The 13,344-nt window shown below is 47.3% G+C and overlaps 6 protein-coding genes across 6 annotated transcripts; 3 read left to right on the top strand and 3 right to left on the bottom strand.

The window, feature by feature from the left end:
- Positions 1–203: 203 nt before the first annotated feature.
- On the bottom strand, positions 204–1,401 carry BDV38DRAFT_244817 (uncharacterized protein). The gene is made up of 2 exons (XM_032054375.1): positions 1,080–1,401; positions 204–1,019 (listed from the first exon to the last, which is right to left on the bottom strand). Exon 2 carries the CDS (start codon positions 754–756, stop codon positions 313–315), a length of 444 nt encoding a protein of 147 aa, XP_031914241.1. The 5' UTR covers positions 757–1,019; positions 1,080–1,401; the 3' UTR covers positions 204–312.
- On the bottom strand, positions 783–1,401 carry BDV38DRAFT_244816 (uncharacterized protein). The gene has a single exon (XM_032054374.1). The coding sequence runs from the start codon at positions 1,338–1,340 to the stop codon at positions 1,080–1,082; it is 261 nt and encodes an 86-aa protein (XP_031914240.1). The 5' UTR covers positions 1,341–1,401; the 3' UTR covers positions 783–1,079.
- A 1,342-nt stretch (positions 1,402–2,743) lies between these two features.
- On the bottom strand, positions 2,744–3,556 carry BDV38DRAFT_244815 (uncharacterized protein). The gene has a single exon (XM_032054373.1). The coding sequence runs from the start codon at positions 3,434–3,436 to the stop codon at positions 3,173–3,175; it is 264 nt and encodes an 87-aa protein (XP_031914239.1). The 5' UTR covers positions 3,437–3,556; the 3' UTR covers positions 2,744–3,172.
- A 1,126-nt stretch (positions 3,557–4,682) lies between these two features.
- On the top strand, positions 4,683–7,631 carry BDV38DRAFT_73391 (cation transport protein-domain-containing protein). The gene is made up of 2 exons (XM_032063849.1): positions 4,683–6,519; positions 6,584–7,631. The coding sequence occupies exons 1-2, from the start codon at positions 5,212–5,214 to the stop codon at positions 7,277–7,279; spliced, it is 2,004 nt and encodes a 667-aa protein (XP_031914238.1). The 5' UTR covers positions 4,683–5,211; the 3' UTR covers positions 7,280–7,631.
- A 280-nt stretch (positions 7,632–7,911) lies between these two features.
- Positions 7,912–8,334, top strand: BDV38DRAFT_282180 (ankyrin repeat domain-containing protein; the record flags this gene model as incomplete). Its single annotated transcript, XM_032059735.1, has 1 exon — positions 7,912–8,334. One exon carries the CDS (start codon positions 7,912–7,914, stop codon positions 8,332–8,334), a length of 423 nt encoding a protein of 140 aa, XP_031914237.1.
- Positions 8,335–11,086: 2,752 nt separating this feature from the next.
- BDV38DRAFT_292362 (FAD-dependent oxidoreductase) lies at positions 11,087–12,989 on the top strand (the record flags this gene model as incomplete). Its single annotated transcript, XM_032061997.1, has 1 exon — positions 11,087–12,989. One exon carries the CDS (start codon positions 11,087–11,089, stop codon positions 12,941–12,943), a length of 1,857 nt encoding a protein of 618 aa, XP_031914236.1. The 3' UTR covers positions 12,944–12,989.
- Between the last annotated feature and the right edge of the window lie 355 nt (positions 12,990–13,344).

Genomic DNA, 13,344 nt, shown 5'->3' with positions numbered 1-13,344 from the left:
TCAGCCTTCCGTTGAACATGTTCTTATATCCATCTTTGTCTAACGCAGCTAACAAGACATTCTACATGTTTCAAAAGCTTATCTAAGAATTTACTCTCATGTAGCGACTAGGATCAACAGTTTTCCCACATGCTAATATTCTACATGTATCCGACGGTGTCTCGAGAAGATGCACATAAGATACACACACACACACACACACAGAGAGAGAGAGAGAGAGAGAGAGAGAGAGAAAGAAGATTGGAGTTGTTAAAGCTCTTCTTTAGAGCTTTAATGAACAGTCTCGCAGACAGCTGCCCTGTTTGTCGCCGACTAGATACAACGATGGCCATGGGAGCAGATATAGCAACCAGAGTAATGCGCGCACTTGCCTGGAACACCAGGGAAAACACAGTGCGGATGGGAACATCCACGGGCGGTTTCAAAGACCTTGGATACATCGTTTTCCGACACGCCTTTCTCCGCCGAGAGCTTTTCGTAAAGCTCCAAGGATTTCATTCGTCCGTCCAGTTCGTTGCTCAGATTGTCCCCGACGTAAGCCAAGATCGGACCATTAGGCTCTTTAATAGTGTAGCCGCCGTTTGCAGTCTCGAGATCGACATCTGGGTGGGAGGCAGTAAATTCTCGGAGGTCCTTTTCGGTGTCTAGGACCATAGCGCCATCAGGGAGGGGGGTGTTATAGCGAGTGGTAGCTGCGTAGGCCGTAGCGGCTAGGCTGATAAGAAGCAGCTTGCGAAGGACGACAGTGGAAAGCATTGTCAAGAGAATAAGACAGGAAGTTCAAAAAAAGGTTTGGAGGCTGCTTGGTTTACTTGTATTTTCTAATACTCAGGAAGAACGATGGATGATAGACTGGCTTTGCTCAGGGAGACATGGGCGACTTAAATACCCGTACAGTGTAGTGATAATTCCCTCCCTATAAGCTGACACAAGACAGTTTGAATGCCTCGAGTTTATCCCTCATCTCATCGTACCACTCCGGTTACCTCCCACGGCCCCGTAAGCATGGCTCATCATCCCTGTTTCTCAGATTACCAAAAAGTCCATCCCCGAAGGATCGGTGGTGGCTGGCCTCTCACCTAAACCGCATATTCATCCGTCAGCTTCTCGCCCGCGGCAATCTTCGCTTCCAACTCGGCGTTTCTGCGGTCAATCTCCTCACACATTTCGTCCGATGCCACGGCGACGACAGTCCCGTCCGGATCCTTCGCGTAGTGGCCGTTGTTCTCGGGATAGAAAATGGCATACGGGTTCGCCTGTTGAATTTTGGCGGCTTCGTCAAGGGTGGTGAAGACGCAGACACCCTCGGGGATTGGGTCCTTATAGCGGGTGGTGGACATTTTGGGAACGTTGTTGCAGCAGATAGTGTGGGCGATGTGTGAGTGATAAGACCGGGTAAGAAGGGGGCGGAGAATGGGTGTCAGGATCGACCCATCGATGTCATTTTATAAAAGACGGCGTTGGACTAGTAAGAACGGATGTCAGCCCAACAGCCTTTTGATTGGCTAAGTCTCAGGTAACGTAGCCTAGGCCTGTGATCAAGACTCGATTTAATTCCTTGATCGTCACCCAACCAAGAAGCTTAAATCCGATTGGAGTGACGATCCCAGACTGACTCCAAGACCCTGGATTCTGCTCCTCTCTCACCTATACCTATTCTCCGCCTCGGTCAACTTCACCTCCTCTTGCTACCGAGGACCTTGGCCCTTATTCCTTGTCCTTATCCTATGTAAGTACAGCACGGGTGTAGTTCAACAACTTTCCCTACCCTCCCAGATCATGGGGTGCTCTTTGCACGCCTGGACAACTGTCGGGCCGCTAATAAATTAGACGGTCCCTACGGACTGGCAGGAAAAAATAAAAATAAATAAAATAAACATAAGCAATACTTCTATGTATATTTGAACTTAAATTAAAATAGTACTATAAAGCACGGGTTTGATAGCGCCATGTCTACGGACTGACAACGATCCTTCGCCTTTTTCGGGGTCTCATCTATAGTAATCCGCGACAATAGGACAGAGCGTGTGATGTTGCATGACCCAGGAATGGCCGTATGATCACTGCCGTTCATACCTCCTTCGGTATGTTTGGGTCTCGCCTGTCAGCTCTAAAAGCTATCTGTCTGGAACTATAATTGGGATATTCTGCGTCACGCAGCAGCGCGACGCATTTGGCAGTCGTAGAGGTCGCGGAACTGGATGGACGCATCGCGCACGGTAGGCCTCTATTTAGGAACATCTCATCAGCCTACCCTAGAGACGAGCCATAGCTTGGACACAGGCGAGGGGTAGTTGTACGAGCGGTCCTGAATGAGTAGTAGCCTGTGCTGACAGTGTCATAATAGCCATGCATATACGGCAACATTCTTAGGTCCATTGTTAGTTTCAAGTCTTCACCAGTAATAGAACAGCTGAGTGAGGTCAGCATTTGTCTCAGGGCCCATGATGGGTAAGCACAGGTGAGGGGGCACGTACAATTGTGTTGGTTTCCAACTTGCTCAATTGAAGATAAGATTTTTATTAATTTTTGCTGAATTTATGAATAAAGAAGGGTCTTTGATACTGTCCTAGATCATGTGATTGTAGACAACAGGCCTTGGGTGAACAAAGAGCCTTTGAGTATTCACAATTTTCATAGTGCGAAGATCATGTAGTGGCCTTGCTACGGCCTCCAGGCGCCTAGAGGAATTGTCCTGAGTAGTAGCTAATGTATACAATCAGAAGGACTGGACTTTCCACTCTATATGTTTAATCTCAACTTAGTACTAATTCAGTCATGGCAATGATGTAGATTGGCTAATAGTACTATAATCATAATATTAGAGGAAGTGCGTATGTTCATTTCAATGAGATTGGCTTTTGATAGCGGAATCGGGAGAAGTACATAAAAAGCCTTGTCACTAAGATACACCTCCTCGATCACTGTCCTAGATGAATGTGATTCAAATCGTGTCTGCGGTCGTAGGGTCTATCTGAACCACTTAAACTCACCCACATGCTAGCTAATACATCCTCAATATATCATCCACTAGTTCCTAGAAATGGAAGCCACTGGCCCGACATTCCCACAAAGGCCAAGCGCAGAGACTCCAAACGTCACCATAGCCGGTTCATTGCTTTCAACCACATTACTGCACTGAGGCCTTGTAATCCTTTCCTTTCTTTATGAATCAAATTGTGTCAGCCCGAGGTACCAGTCCAAAATCAGTCGGTCCTTGACCACTCAGCCGACGTTGATTGTTAGGTTCCAAATTCAACACCCCATGACACGTAGAACCCTCCTTGTAGTTGAACAGCCGCGCTGCGCGATGGTCATGGCCGAACTTACAGTGACTCGGGTTCAATGGAGAAAGAAAAAACCTAACACAACCTCTCTTGTCGAGGATCTTCGGGCACGAAACTTTCAACCCGTGGATATAGGTGCATCTTTCCATGGCACAGGTGATCGATTCATGCTCTTGCAGTGACTGTCAACCAGTGGAAGTATATAATAAGTACCGTATCAGTATCTATTAAGGGACGGACGAAATATGTGAAACTGACCTCACATCGCCTGAGAAACTTGCAATCCGACTGGTTGCATCTCACACCTGCCAAATCGGCCGGACACATAACTGTGATCAGGTCCGCTGTCTCTTGTTCACTAAGGTTTGCGATGTTGATCATGCCTAAGGCCAACTGGGTCGCTGAGGATTTGTCTGACTGGTTATGGACTGCTTTCTTGTCATTCTGGGATAGCACTTCTTGCTTCAAGCTGGACGGTCTCTAAAACGAGTCCCTTTGTCATTCATGGCCTAGAAGGTCTGGACAGGACGCGACATACCTTCACGCGTTTGGCCCTTTGTGTGGCCTTCGTAGCTGTGTCACCGCTCGCTGGTACCTGTGAAACCTTCCCGCATGTTATGATCTGCAGATTAGACTTCTCCAGTGAGATGGACTATACATGTTCCTGCGCGAAAGTAACAGTGAGGGTATTTTCGGATGAACTGTGTTTCTCGATACGTCTGATGAGGCGTCCGAGATCTTCATTTGTCAATGGAAGCTACATTGTCTGAGTCTTCTGTGGTTGAGATTTGTTGATATTGATATAGTTCACGTACAGATAGCTTGAGAATACTAGCGGGTGACTCTGCCATGGTGATTGGAAATAACCTAATCGACAGAAGGACATGCGGTGTGAGTGAAGGAGTAGGATGGTGAATGACAGGTGAGAATCGTTGTTGGGAGGGTCATGGAGGCAGTGAATGGTGGAAGGAGAAGTCATGTCCTCGATATTTCTACCACCCAGATTTTCACCTTGTAGTATTCGAGATGAAAAGTCCAATTCTATTTTTTATCCACATATAACCCTTTTGTATGGATTACCGTTTCATGTGGTAGGAGGATCCACCATCTTGGTCACTGTATTTACATCGTGATCAGAGGTCATATGTCCGTATCCTCATGAATCCAACTACACACCAGTCTTTGGTATGAGCCAATGGAGCTATTGCTGTTTCGTATGTATGAAGACTCGTGGATTGACGTGTAATATAAGAAACGAGGGGAACGTTTAACACAACGATCGTATCAAGAGCCGTCAAGAAAAGTTCTATATATAAATGTAGCACGTGGCGGGACCATCGCAATGATACGAGATGGCTCCAGTGGGCTGACGTTTATATAATTCAATATTACCCTTTTGCCTTGATTTTTCCTTCCTCATTCTTCCTCGCTTATGCTTATACGGATTAAGGTTGTCGATCCTTGGGTCCAGGGAAAATTCGTTGATGTCAATGGCGGGAGCGTGAGCGATTAAACGGAGCAATCATTGGGTCTGGCCCTAAAACTTCGCCTCCCTTCCTTCAGCTGTTGCCTCCTTGATCCTGTCGCACAATTGCGTCAGGATTTGGTCGAGGAAAACCTTTGGTACGGAGTCCTTCCAGCCCATCAAAGCCCCACAGGAGCTACAGTTACGTGCTTTTTGTAGGGCTTACAAAAACAGGACGTTGGTGCCGGCCAAACGCATTGGACCCATAGGAATGCGGCATTTCTCAGGATATCCGCAGCCACTCAACTGTGACCTCCTCACTTCACGATGATCCCACAATATTTATTTTAGCCATGTCACTCTCTCCCACTGCTACGATCGTGAATTCTTTCGTCTCCTACTTACATCCGTGCCGCAGACCATCTGGAGGGTGTATCGTGACTAGCCCCTCGTCCATCCATGCCCCCCTACCCGGAGCCACAGGCTGATTCCTCCCCCTTACGACTTCACCATCATTACTTTTATATCATCATCTGGGCTCTGCTGGCATCAATCATTCTTTACATTCCGGGTGGTCTAAGCTTCGTCGATGCCTTACTTCTCGCCTCCGGTGCCGCCACCCAAACCGGGCTCAATCCCATCGACCTCAAAGACCTGCATATTTCACAACAAATAACGCTATGGCTGGTTCCCATGGTCACAAACGTAGTGTTCCTCCATTCATTACTGGTTTTAATCAGGATTTATTGGTTTCGGAAACGCTTCAAGAGTGCCATCCGTGAGGCCAAAGCAGTATGCCACCGTCAACGGCAGCGGATGAACCAGGCACTTGACTATGAGGCCCGAAGGCCGATAGGCTTGAATAGAACCATTACGGATACGACTGATACGACCACGACTGCGTTCGACTCTTCAGATAGGGACGACGAAGAGCAACCCCTGCTTGGAAGTACAGATGACGAGATCTCCCCTGGAGCATCCCCCCCGACCCCCGTTCAGGGCTCATCGCCCGTCGGTTACCAGACTTTCAAGCCAGCGGCCATAGGCCCCTCAAGTCCTCGAATCACATTTTATGAATCTGACAGGGACTATGAAGCCAGACAGAAGCGGCGATCCTCTTTTTCTCGTCGTCGCTCGTTTTCCGAGGCGGTGAACGAGGCTTTCCCACGGACCGACAGCTCCAACATGCCTGCTTTGCCGTCGTTGATGTGGCAACATTCGATTGCGAGTTATTCGGACTGGGATGAAGATCAGAAGGAGGAGCTAGGAGGGATCGAATACAGGGCGCTGAAAACATTGATGGTCATCTTGGTCTGCTACTTTCTGGCTTTCCATTTGCTCGGCATTATACTATTTATTCCGTGGATTATGACGGACTCACATTACAGTGAGATGGTCAAAGACATGGGCTTGAACCGACCTTGGTGGGCCGTATTTACCGCCGGGTCTGCGTTCCATGACCTGGGATACACTTTGAGCCCCGACTCAATGTCTTCGTTCAGGAACGCCGCATTTCCACTATTAGTGATGACCTTTCTGGTGGTGATCGGGAACACCGGCTTTCCGTGCATGCTGCGCTTAATTATCTGGTTATTAACCAAATTTACAAGATATGGGTCTCCCTTAGACGACGAGTTACATTATCTGCTCGAACATCCCCGACGATGTTTCACCATGCTCTTTCCTGGATCAGAGACTTGGAGATTAGCCGGTGTCCTTCTCCTGCTTAACGCTCTAGACCTTTTTGTTTTCTACACACTTCAAGAGGTGAGTTCCACACTTGTATAGCACATCGACGAAGGTGTAAACTAAGTAGCCATCTCCGACACAGAACCCCCAAAGCAACAACCCCTTCTCCCCCGGCCTCCGTCTCGTAGACGGCCTATTCCAAATCGCCTCCACCCGAACGGCCGGCTTCTCAATCACCTCTCTCGGTGCACTCCATCCTGCAGTCCAAGTCTCCTTCGTAGTCATGATGTACATCTCCGCCTTCCCAATCGCCATCGCTATCCGAAAAACGAATGTCTACGAAGAAAAAAGCCTCGGTATCTACGACGATGAGGACAAGCCCAACCCCCACGGCCTGGCCGCACACATCCAGCGTCAACTCGGTTTCGACCTGTGGTACGTGATGCTCGGGTTCTTCCTCATATCCGTCACAGAGGGCAAGAGGATTCAACAAACCCACGGCCACGATCTCGCCTTCTCTCTTTTCCCACTTCTGTTCGAGATCGTCTCCGCATACGGAACAGTGGGACTGTCGTTGGGATATCCTAAGACGGAAACGAGTCTCAGCGCGCAGTTTAACCCGGTGTCCAAGTTGATTATTATTGCTATGCAGGTGCGTGGGAGACATCGTGGTCTGCCGCATGCGTTGGATCATGCTATTTTATTGCCTTGTGATGTGCATCAGGATCAGCAGGGGGAGTGGTGGTGGAAGCGGTGGTTGAAGAGGAAGAGTTCGAATATTAGCAATTTCTTTTCGCATGGAAATGCTAGTGAGGATCTTGAAAGGCTTTCTCTATGAGACCATCATTCGGTGTGGGAATCTATCGGGTGATATCTTAATATCAATGCCTACGCCGTCGTTGATCTTATGAATGTGGGATTCAGTTTGGAAATCCACAAGAATATATCTTCTTTGGGGTACTGCATACGCACTTAATGAAGCGTCATTAGGTTTTGAAGGAAAGACAGTAGAGGTCTTGCTTAACCTGCACCACTACTACTATGGAAAAGTACAACCCTTACTACCTTGTGCATAGTGTGTATATTGGTCATGTGATCATACAATGGGTTGTTCAGCTGAGGCTGAGCTGAACCTCGTTCTTTACCCCCACTTCAAGACGCAGAAGAAACCGTTTGTCCTTCAATCAAGAAAGTAAACAATCCTACTTAACTTTAGTGGAAGGCCCTTCGAGCACTAGACTACTACCCTTGCCTTGTAGAATGTCTCTCCTCGACCTTCCAAATGAGTTACTACTTCTGATCATTGAAAGTCTACCGAGTGAGAAGGATGCTCTTTTTATGTTAAGGACATGTTCCCGCACTTATTCTATTGAACAAATAGACGCGTGATATAACCATAAGATCAAATATTCTCGAAGCTCATTGCTGCTGTGGTATTCAGAAAAAGGATATAAAATACCTATAGAGACAATGCTCGAAAAGGGTGCGGATATAGAGAGCACCGATCTTGATTGTTCTACACCACTAATATGCGCTGCTTCTCATGGACATGAGGATGTGGTCAGGTTATTGCTGGAAAGGGGTGCTGATCTGGAGGATGAAGATGACGAGGAGTGCACACCAGTGATATGGGCTGCTAGCCAGGGACACGAGGCTGTGGTTAGGCTGCTAATTGAAAAGGGTCCTCCTCTTCTGGAGTGCGCAAACGGGCATGGTAAGACAGCACTCACATATGCTATAGAGGGGGAATATGAAAGTGTGGTCAATCTACAGCTTGAATATGGCGCTAGGAAAGAGTACACGCATGGGGAATATCCACAATACCCACCCCTCCTCAGATACTCAATCACCCACAGGCACGTTGAGCGATACGCCACTGTTGCATCCATGTAACGATGCATCCCATGCTTGTGGACTATCTTCCACTCACGTGAGATGGTCTTAATGTCACAATCGCCTCCGGGTTCCTCATGGCCCTGATCTAGACTTAGCTTATTATTCTGGGGAAGTAAGGTGAGCAGAATAAGGCAGAATATCAGAGCCCTAGGCCGGTCCGGGCTCATTCCTGTGCTACTTGTATTTTATAGCTATTATCAGCGCTCGCGGACTGGGCCAACTGCCATGTTGGCTGTGATCAATTCGCCGTCCCGATGATTCCGTTCTGTTCGAGCTTCGGATAATGTCGTAGATGCGATCCGCAAATCGCACGTGGGGAGTATGTCTCGAGCAGCAGAAGATATCCTCTAAAGTCCCAAGTTGCTCTGGGTGTAGGTATATGTCAATAATAGCTAAATCAGGAGCCAAAGGGAAGTAACAAGCGTACACAAAGATTCGAACTAGGGTTTCTTTAACATCAAAAAATGGAAAAAAAAAATTAACGAAAAAAATCCTGGATATTTACAACCCAGTCATTTGGTTGAATTTGAGATCCAAGTCTACATAGAACCATGGATCAATAATACCCATATAGAAAACAACTATTTGAACAAGTCATATAACGAGCTTCGTTTCTCACGACCCAATAGAACGACTAGCTATGAAGGCTATCTCGTTTGAAGAACCTGATAGGCTCTCCTTCAATCGCAAGCGAGTCATGCACCGACAATCGATGTTGTGCTCTGTGCGGGGCAGATCGAGGCAGGAACGACAGCGGATCCCGTTCACAACTTAGTATCCTGGAGTGAGGGATATTTCAGAAATGTTACCATTGACTCTGCCACGGCTTTAGTAGGCACATAACAGGACATCACGAATATAACAGCTTAGAACCTGTGATAGGTAACCATTATTCCATACCATTAGAACAGATCACTTGTGCTCGTGCATGGTGATCTTCACATCCCTCCGGCACATCTCAACTAGCTGGCGAACATGACCCAGCCACGGGACTGATCATCGTATCAACTAGATCCAATTAGAGTGACACTCACGCTTTAAGATGGGGTACCGCGTTTATTGGTACTACTCAAACTACCTCCACCGCTAGAGCCTCACTTTGGTCTTGGCAGTAGGAATATTGATCCGAAGGGTACTGGATTGCAATGCCTCTCATAGAATAAATGGTTTCCGGTTCGCGAAATACTCCCTCCCAGGTGTTAGCGCAATTGCTCACAGGCCACGCTCAGTGCTCTTCAAAACTCTACTGACAGATTCCTGCCAAAGTAGGCTTGATGCAGTGCCGTCTTCACTGTAGAGAATGCATACCTGAAATCACCTGTCATGTAGTCTTTACACGCAGATGTACAATAGACTTCATCACATCATATCATCCCTATAGGCCCGAATGATGGAAGCATATCTATTACGCGTACTCGTTGAATATACTGCAACAGTTTCCAAGGTTAGTAATGTATTCGTTACCCAATGACTAGCGTACTGTGGACCCCGTTCTTGATAGTCTTATTCAATGAGAACATGTACCACCAAGCAGGGACCACAGGCGAGGAGGAACCTAGTTTCTCTATTGCCGCTGAAAATAGGTTAGCCTCCCACAACCAGCGTGTATCGACATATGAACAGACAAGGCGAGTAAACAGCGAGAGTCCAGCGATATCTGGCTGGTAAATAGTGTATACTGATGTACATAGTACTTCACTAGGACCTACCAGTGTATTGTATTTTTACTACACCCATTCTGCACTGTGGCTGTCCATGAGGAGGTCTGCATGTATGCCTAATGGTGCAAGAATAGGTAGGGGCAAACCGACGATCTCAACAGCATACTATGACCAACATGTACGTATATACTCGCATGCGCTTGCTCGTGCGGGCAGGGTGGTCCGTGAACCTAAAGTTGCGTGGGCTTGAACACGTTGTAGAACATATCAGTAATAGAAGCTTTGATGTACTATTACGGTCCCTATTCGTTGTGACCAGGCCACATGGTTAATAGTTTGTGATGTTCACCCTGGTTCTGCATTATTCCAAAATTGAAAAGCTCCGAGCTGAAAGCAAGTCGTTATTCCTCTTTCAATTTGGGGTAGAGTGGTTGCCAATCATGTCCAGAATCAGAGGGGGAGCCCCAATAGCACAGACCTCTGATCGACATGCTCTGGACTTTTTTACTAGTAGCCTTGCTTAAGCAAAAAGTGTACATCTGGCCTTTCCTCGTCCCACACACTTAGTTCACGACGGCTGTGGCCTCCTGCATCATGCATCTGGGATGCATAACGTGGTGGATGTCAATCCATTTGGAAAAGCATGGTATAGCGCAATTCTACTTTGTAGGAGAGGGTTTCACCACTCCGAATAACGCATTGGACTTCCGGTGCTCATGAGAACACGAGCTGGTCATCAGACGCTCTTTCACGAGCTACATGTGCAAGCTTCATTGCATATGATTAGACGCTTGCTATTGTGAAGGAAGGGGAGTTCGACCAGCAAAGCACCTTCATTGGAGACTCTTCAGACATGCGAGGCTGGATGAATATCCCTCATAGCAAACGAAACATTCGTGTCCAACTGAAGCAATACTACAAAGTGTGTCATCGCATACGTGCTAGTAGATCTCAGACTATAAATACTTTGAAGCTATCTGTTATAATCCACTATTCCGTCCAAGCCGATGTAAAGTACTAAGCATCCCAAAGTAATCATCTTCCAGCTCTATCGCTGAACTCGTTCGCTTTCCCCCAATCTAAGCACCATGTCAACGGCACACACAGTGACGGTACACCCCAGCCGATACACTCAAGGGGCACGTCCTTTTGAAGTGTCGACGAGCGATACTCCGCTGAACGAACTAAACGCTGAAAGCCGGCACGTCCTAATCATCGGGGGTGGTGTCAGTGGATTGTTAGTCGCATGGATGCTTCTGGACAAAGGCATCCGAGTGACAATTCTTTCCAAAGAGTGGGCACGCACTTGGGACTTCGGCGAGCCCCGTATCACATCTCAAATTGCAGGGGCTTTGTGGGAGATGCCCCCCGGGGGGTGTGGCTTGACTGAAATCGAATCCCCAGGCGCTGGCTGGGCTACCGTGGAACATTATCGAGAATGGGCGATGCAAAGCTACAATTTCTACATGAAATATGCTAAAGTTTTCAACGAACACGAGAAAGGAGGCTCCTCGTTGGGTCTCTCCATTGCCAAACTCCATCAATTCTTCTATGAAGATGTCATCACTTCATGCAGCAAGGCCTCGCCCAGATATGAACACCACAACAAATATGCCGCCGTCCAAACACTGATTGGCGGTATTGAAGTGTACCCGGACAAAGAAGCAATCGCACAAAGGTTCGAGAGATCATTTATCAATCTAAGTTACGGCGGAAAACAGTTTCAAAGCGGCTACACCCATAAGGCTCCGATTATCAATACCGACAAAGCGTTGGCCTATCTTATGGCCCTTGTCCAGCGAAAGGGGGCAACCCTCGAGACCCGAGAGGTGAAAGATCTAAGGGAAACCGGTCAAAGGTTGCTGATGGACTACAAAGCGGATGCGATTGTCAATGCCACAGGTCTTGGTGCTAGAGAGCTGGTCAACGATGAAGATGTTTACCCCGTTCGTGGCGCCATCCGTCGCGTTGAGAATACACGCCACAGCAAGTTCCGGCACTTAAATGACGCCTATTTAGTTCCTGCACAGATCGGGCCCGATGGTCTCCCTTCCAAGACTGTGTTCATTGTACCTCGGAGTGACGATATCCTCTACGTGGGTTCCATCATCCAACCACATACCGAGAATATGAACTTGAGCCCTGAATCGCCTGAGGTCCAGCAGATGTGGGATCGGGCAGGAGAATTTATGCCGAGTATGAGCCACGCAGGATTTGTGAGTCATTTTCCTTTCGCCCAGGGCTTGCGGCCATTTACCAAGAAGAACGTCAAGGTCAGGGCTGATGAGGACTGTGGATTTCCCCTCGTTCATAACTATGGACACGGAGGGTCTGGGTGGACACTTGGCGTGGGAACCGCTCAGTGCGCGGTCCACATTGTCGAGACGCTTATCGATGATAAAGATAAAACTGGTCTTTTACAAGTGGTTAGTATGCAGGCTGATTGGTCTGACACTAAGAAGGAGAAGTTCTCCAATGCAATTAAGGGAACCCTGGGATCAAATGAAAAGGTCGAGCTCTTACGCAAAATTCAGGCTTCAGGAGTTCCAGAATCCTACAAAGGTCGGCTGAAAAAAGTGGTCAATTCGTGGTCTGCAGAATTGATTAAAGCATCGGCCAAGGTCAGCAACAGGACGTTGGCAAAGGTTGGCGACAGGCTTGTTGATGATAGAACTAGTCTTTTAGAAGTGATTACGCAGTCGGATTGGAATGACGAGGAGAAGGACAAGTTTCGGAATGCCATCAACGGAACTCTAAAAAAAACTGAAAAAGCCGAACTCTTAGACAGAATTCGGGCTTCTAGTTTTCAAGTTCTCGATACTTACAGAGATCGGCTTACAACCGTGGTCGAGCTGTGGTCTGCAGAATTGATGAAGGCGTCAGCCAAGGCTACCAACGACGCTGTATATCCTGTTGAGGAAAATGTGTACAAGGCACGACTTTAGTTCCATTGGTATTTTTATCGAGTGGGATTGGCTTATTTTGTTGGAGATGATGCTAGATAGATCTAGTGCCTGGCATCCTTGCTTCTGATTTCTTTGTTTCCTAGCAGTACAAATAAACTACTATGGCAGAGCCCATCATGTATCTAAGGTCTGGACTCAGATCCTAACCTATTTAGATAACCTATAGCTTACCTAGCTTATCAGCATCATAACCACACACTACTACAGTAAAGCCTGAAGGAACTATTCTTCTAGATGAATGTAAAATCACCAAAGTGTATTTGAGAAACAGCTAGATTTGAATTGCCTATATCAACCATTTCAGGCCAGAATGTCCAACATACTAGACTGATAAAGGAAAACGTGAATGAGAGTCTCTTGCTAAACCTGCGCAAAACGAA

The sequence above is a fragment of the Aspergillus pseudotamarii genome, assembly GCF_009193445.1.
Source record: "Aspergillus pseudotamarii strain CBS 117625 unplaced genomic scaffold BDV38scaffold_22, whole genome shotgun sequence".
NCBI classification, from domain to species: Eukaryota; Fungi; Ascomycota; class Eurotiomycetes; order Eurotiales; family Aspergillaceae; genus Aspergillus; species Aspergillus pseudotamarii.
This window is presented reverse-complemented; position numbering and strand designations above follow the sequence as displayed.

Bases quoted from the DNA above. Each gene is read 5' to 3' on its own strand.
- BDV38DRAFT_244817 (XM_032054375.1), bottom strand. From the start codon at position 756: ATGCTTTCCACTGTCGTCCTTCGCAAGCTGCTTCTTATCAGCCTAGCC.
- BDV38DRAFT_244816 (XM_032054374.1), bottom strand. From the start codon at position 1,340: ATGTCCACCACCCGCTATAAGGACCCAATCCCCGAGGGTGTCTGCGTC.
- BDV38DRAFT_244815 (XM_032054373.1), bottom strand. From the start codon at position 3,436: ATGGAAAGATGCACCTATATCCACGGGTTGAAAGTTTCGTGCCCGAAG.
- BDV38DRAFT_73391 (XM_032063849.1), top strand. From the start codon at position 5,212: ATGCCCCCCTACCCGGAGCCACAGGCTGATTCCTCCCCCTTACGACTT. The intron at 6,520-6,583 runs GTGAGTTCCACA...TCTCCGACACAG, and splicing joins TTTTCTACACACTTCAAGAG to AACCCCCAAAGCAACAACCC.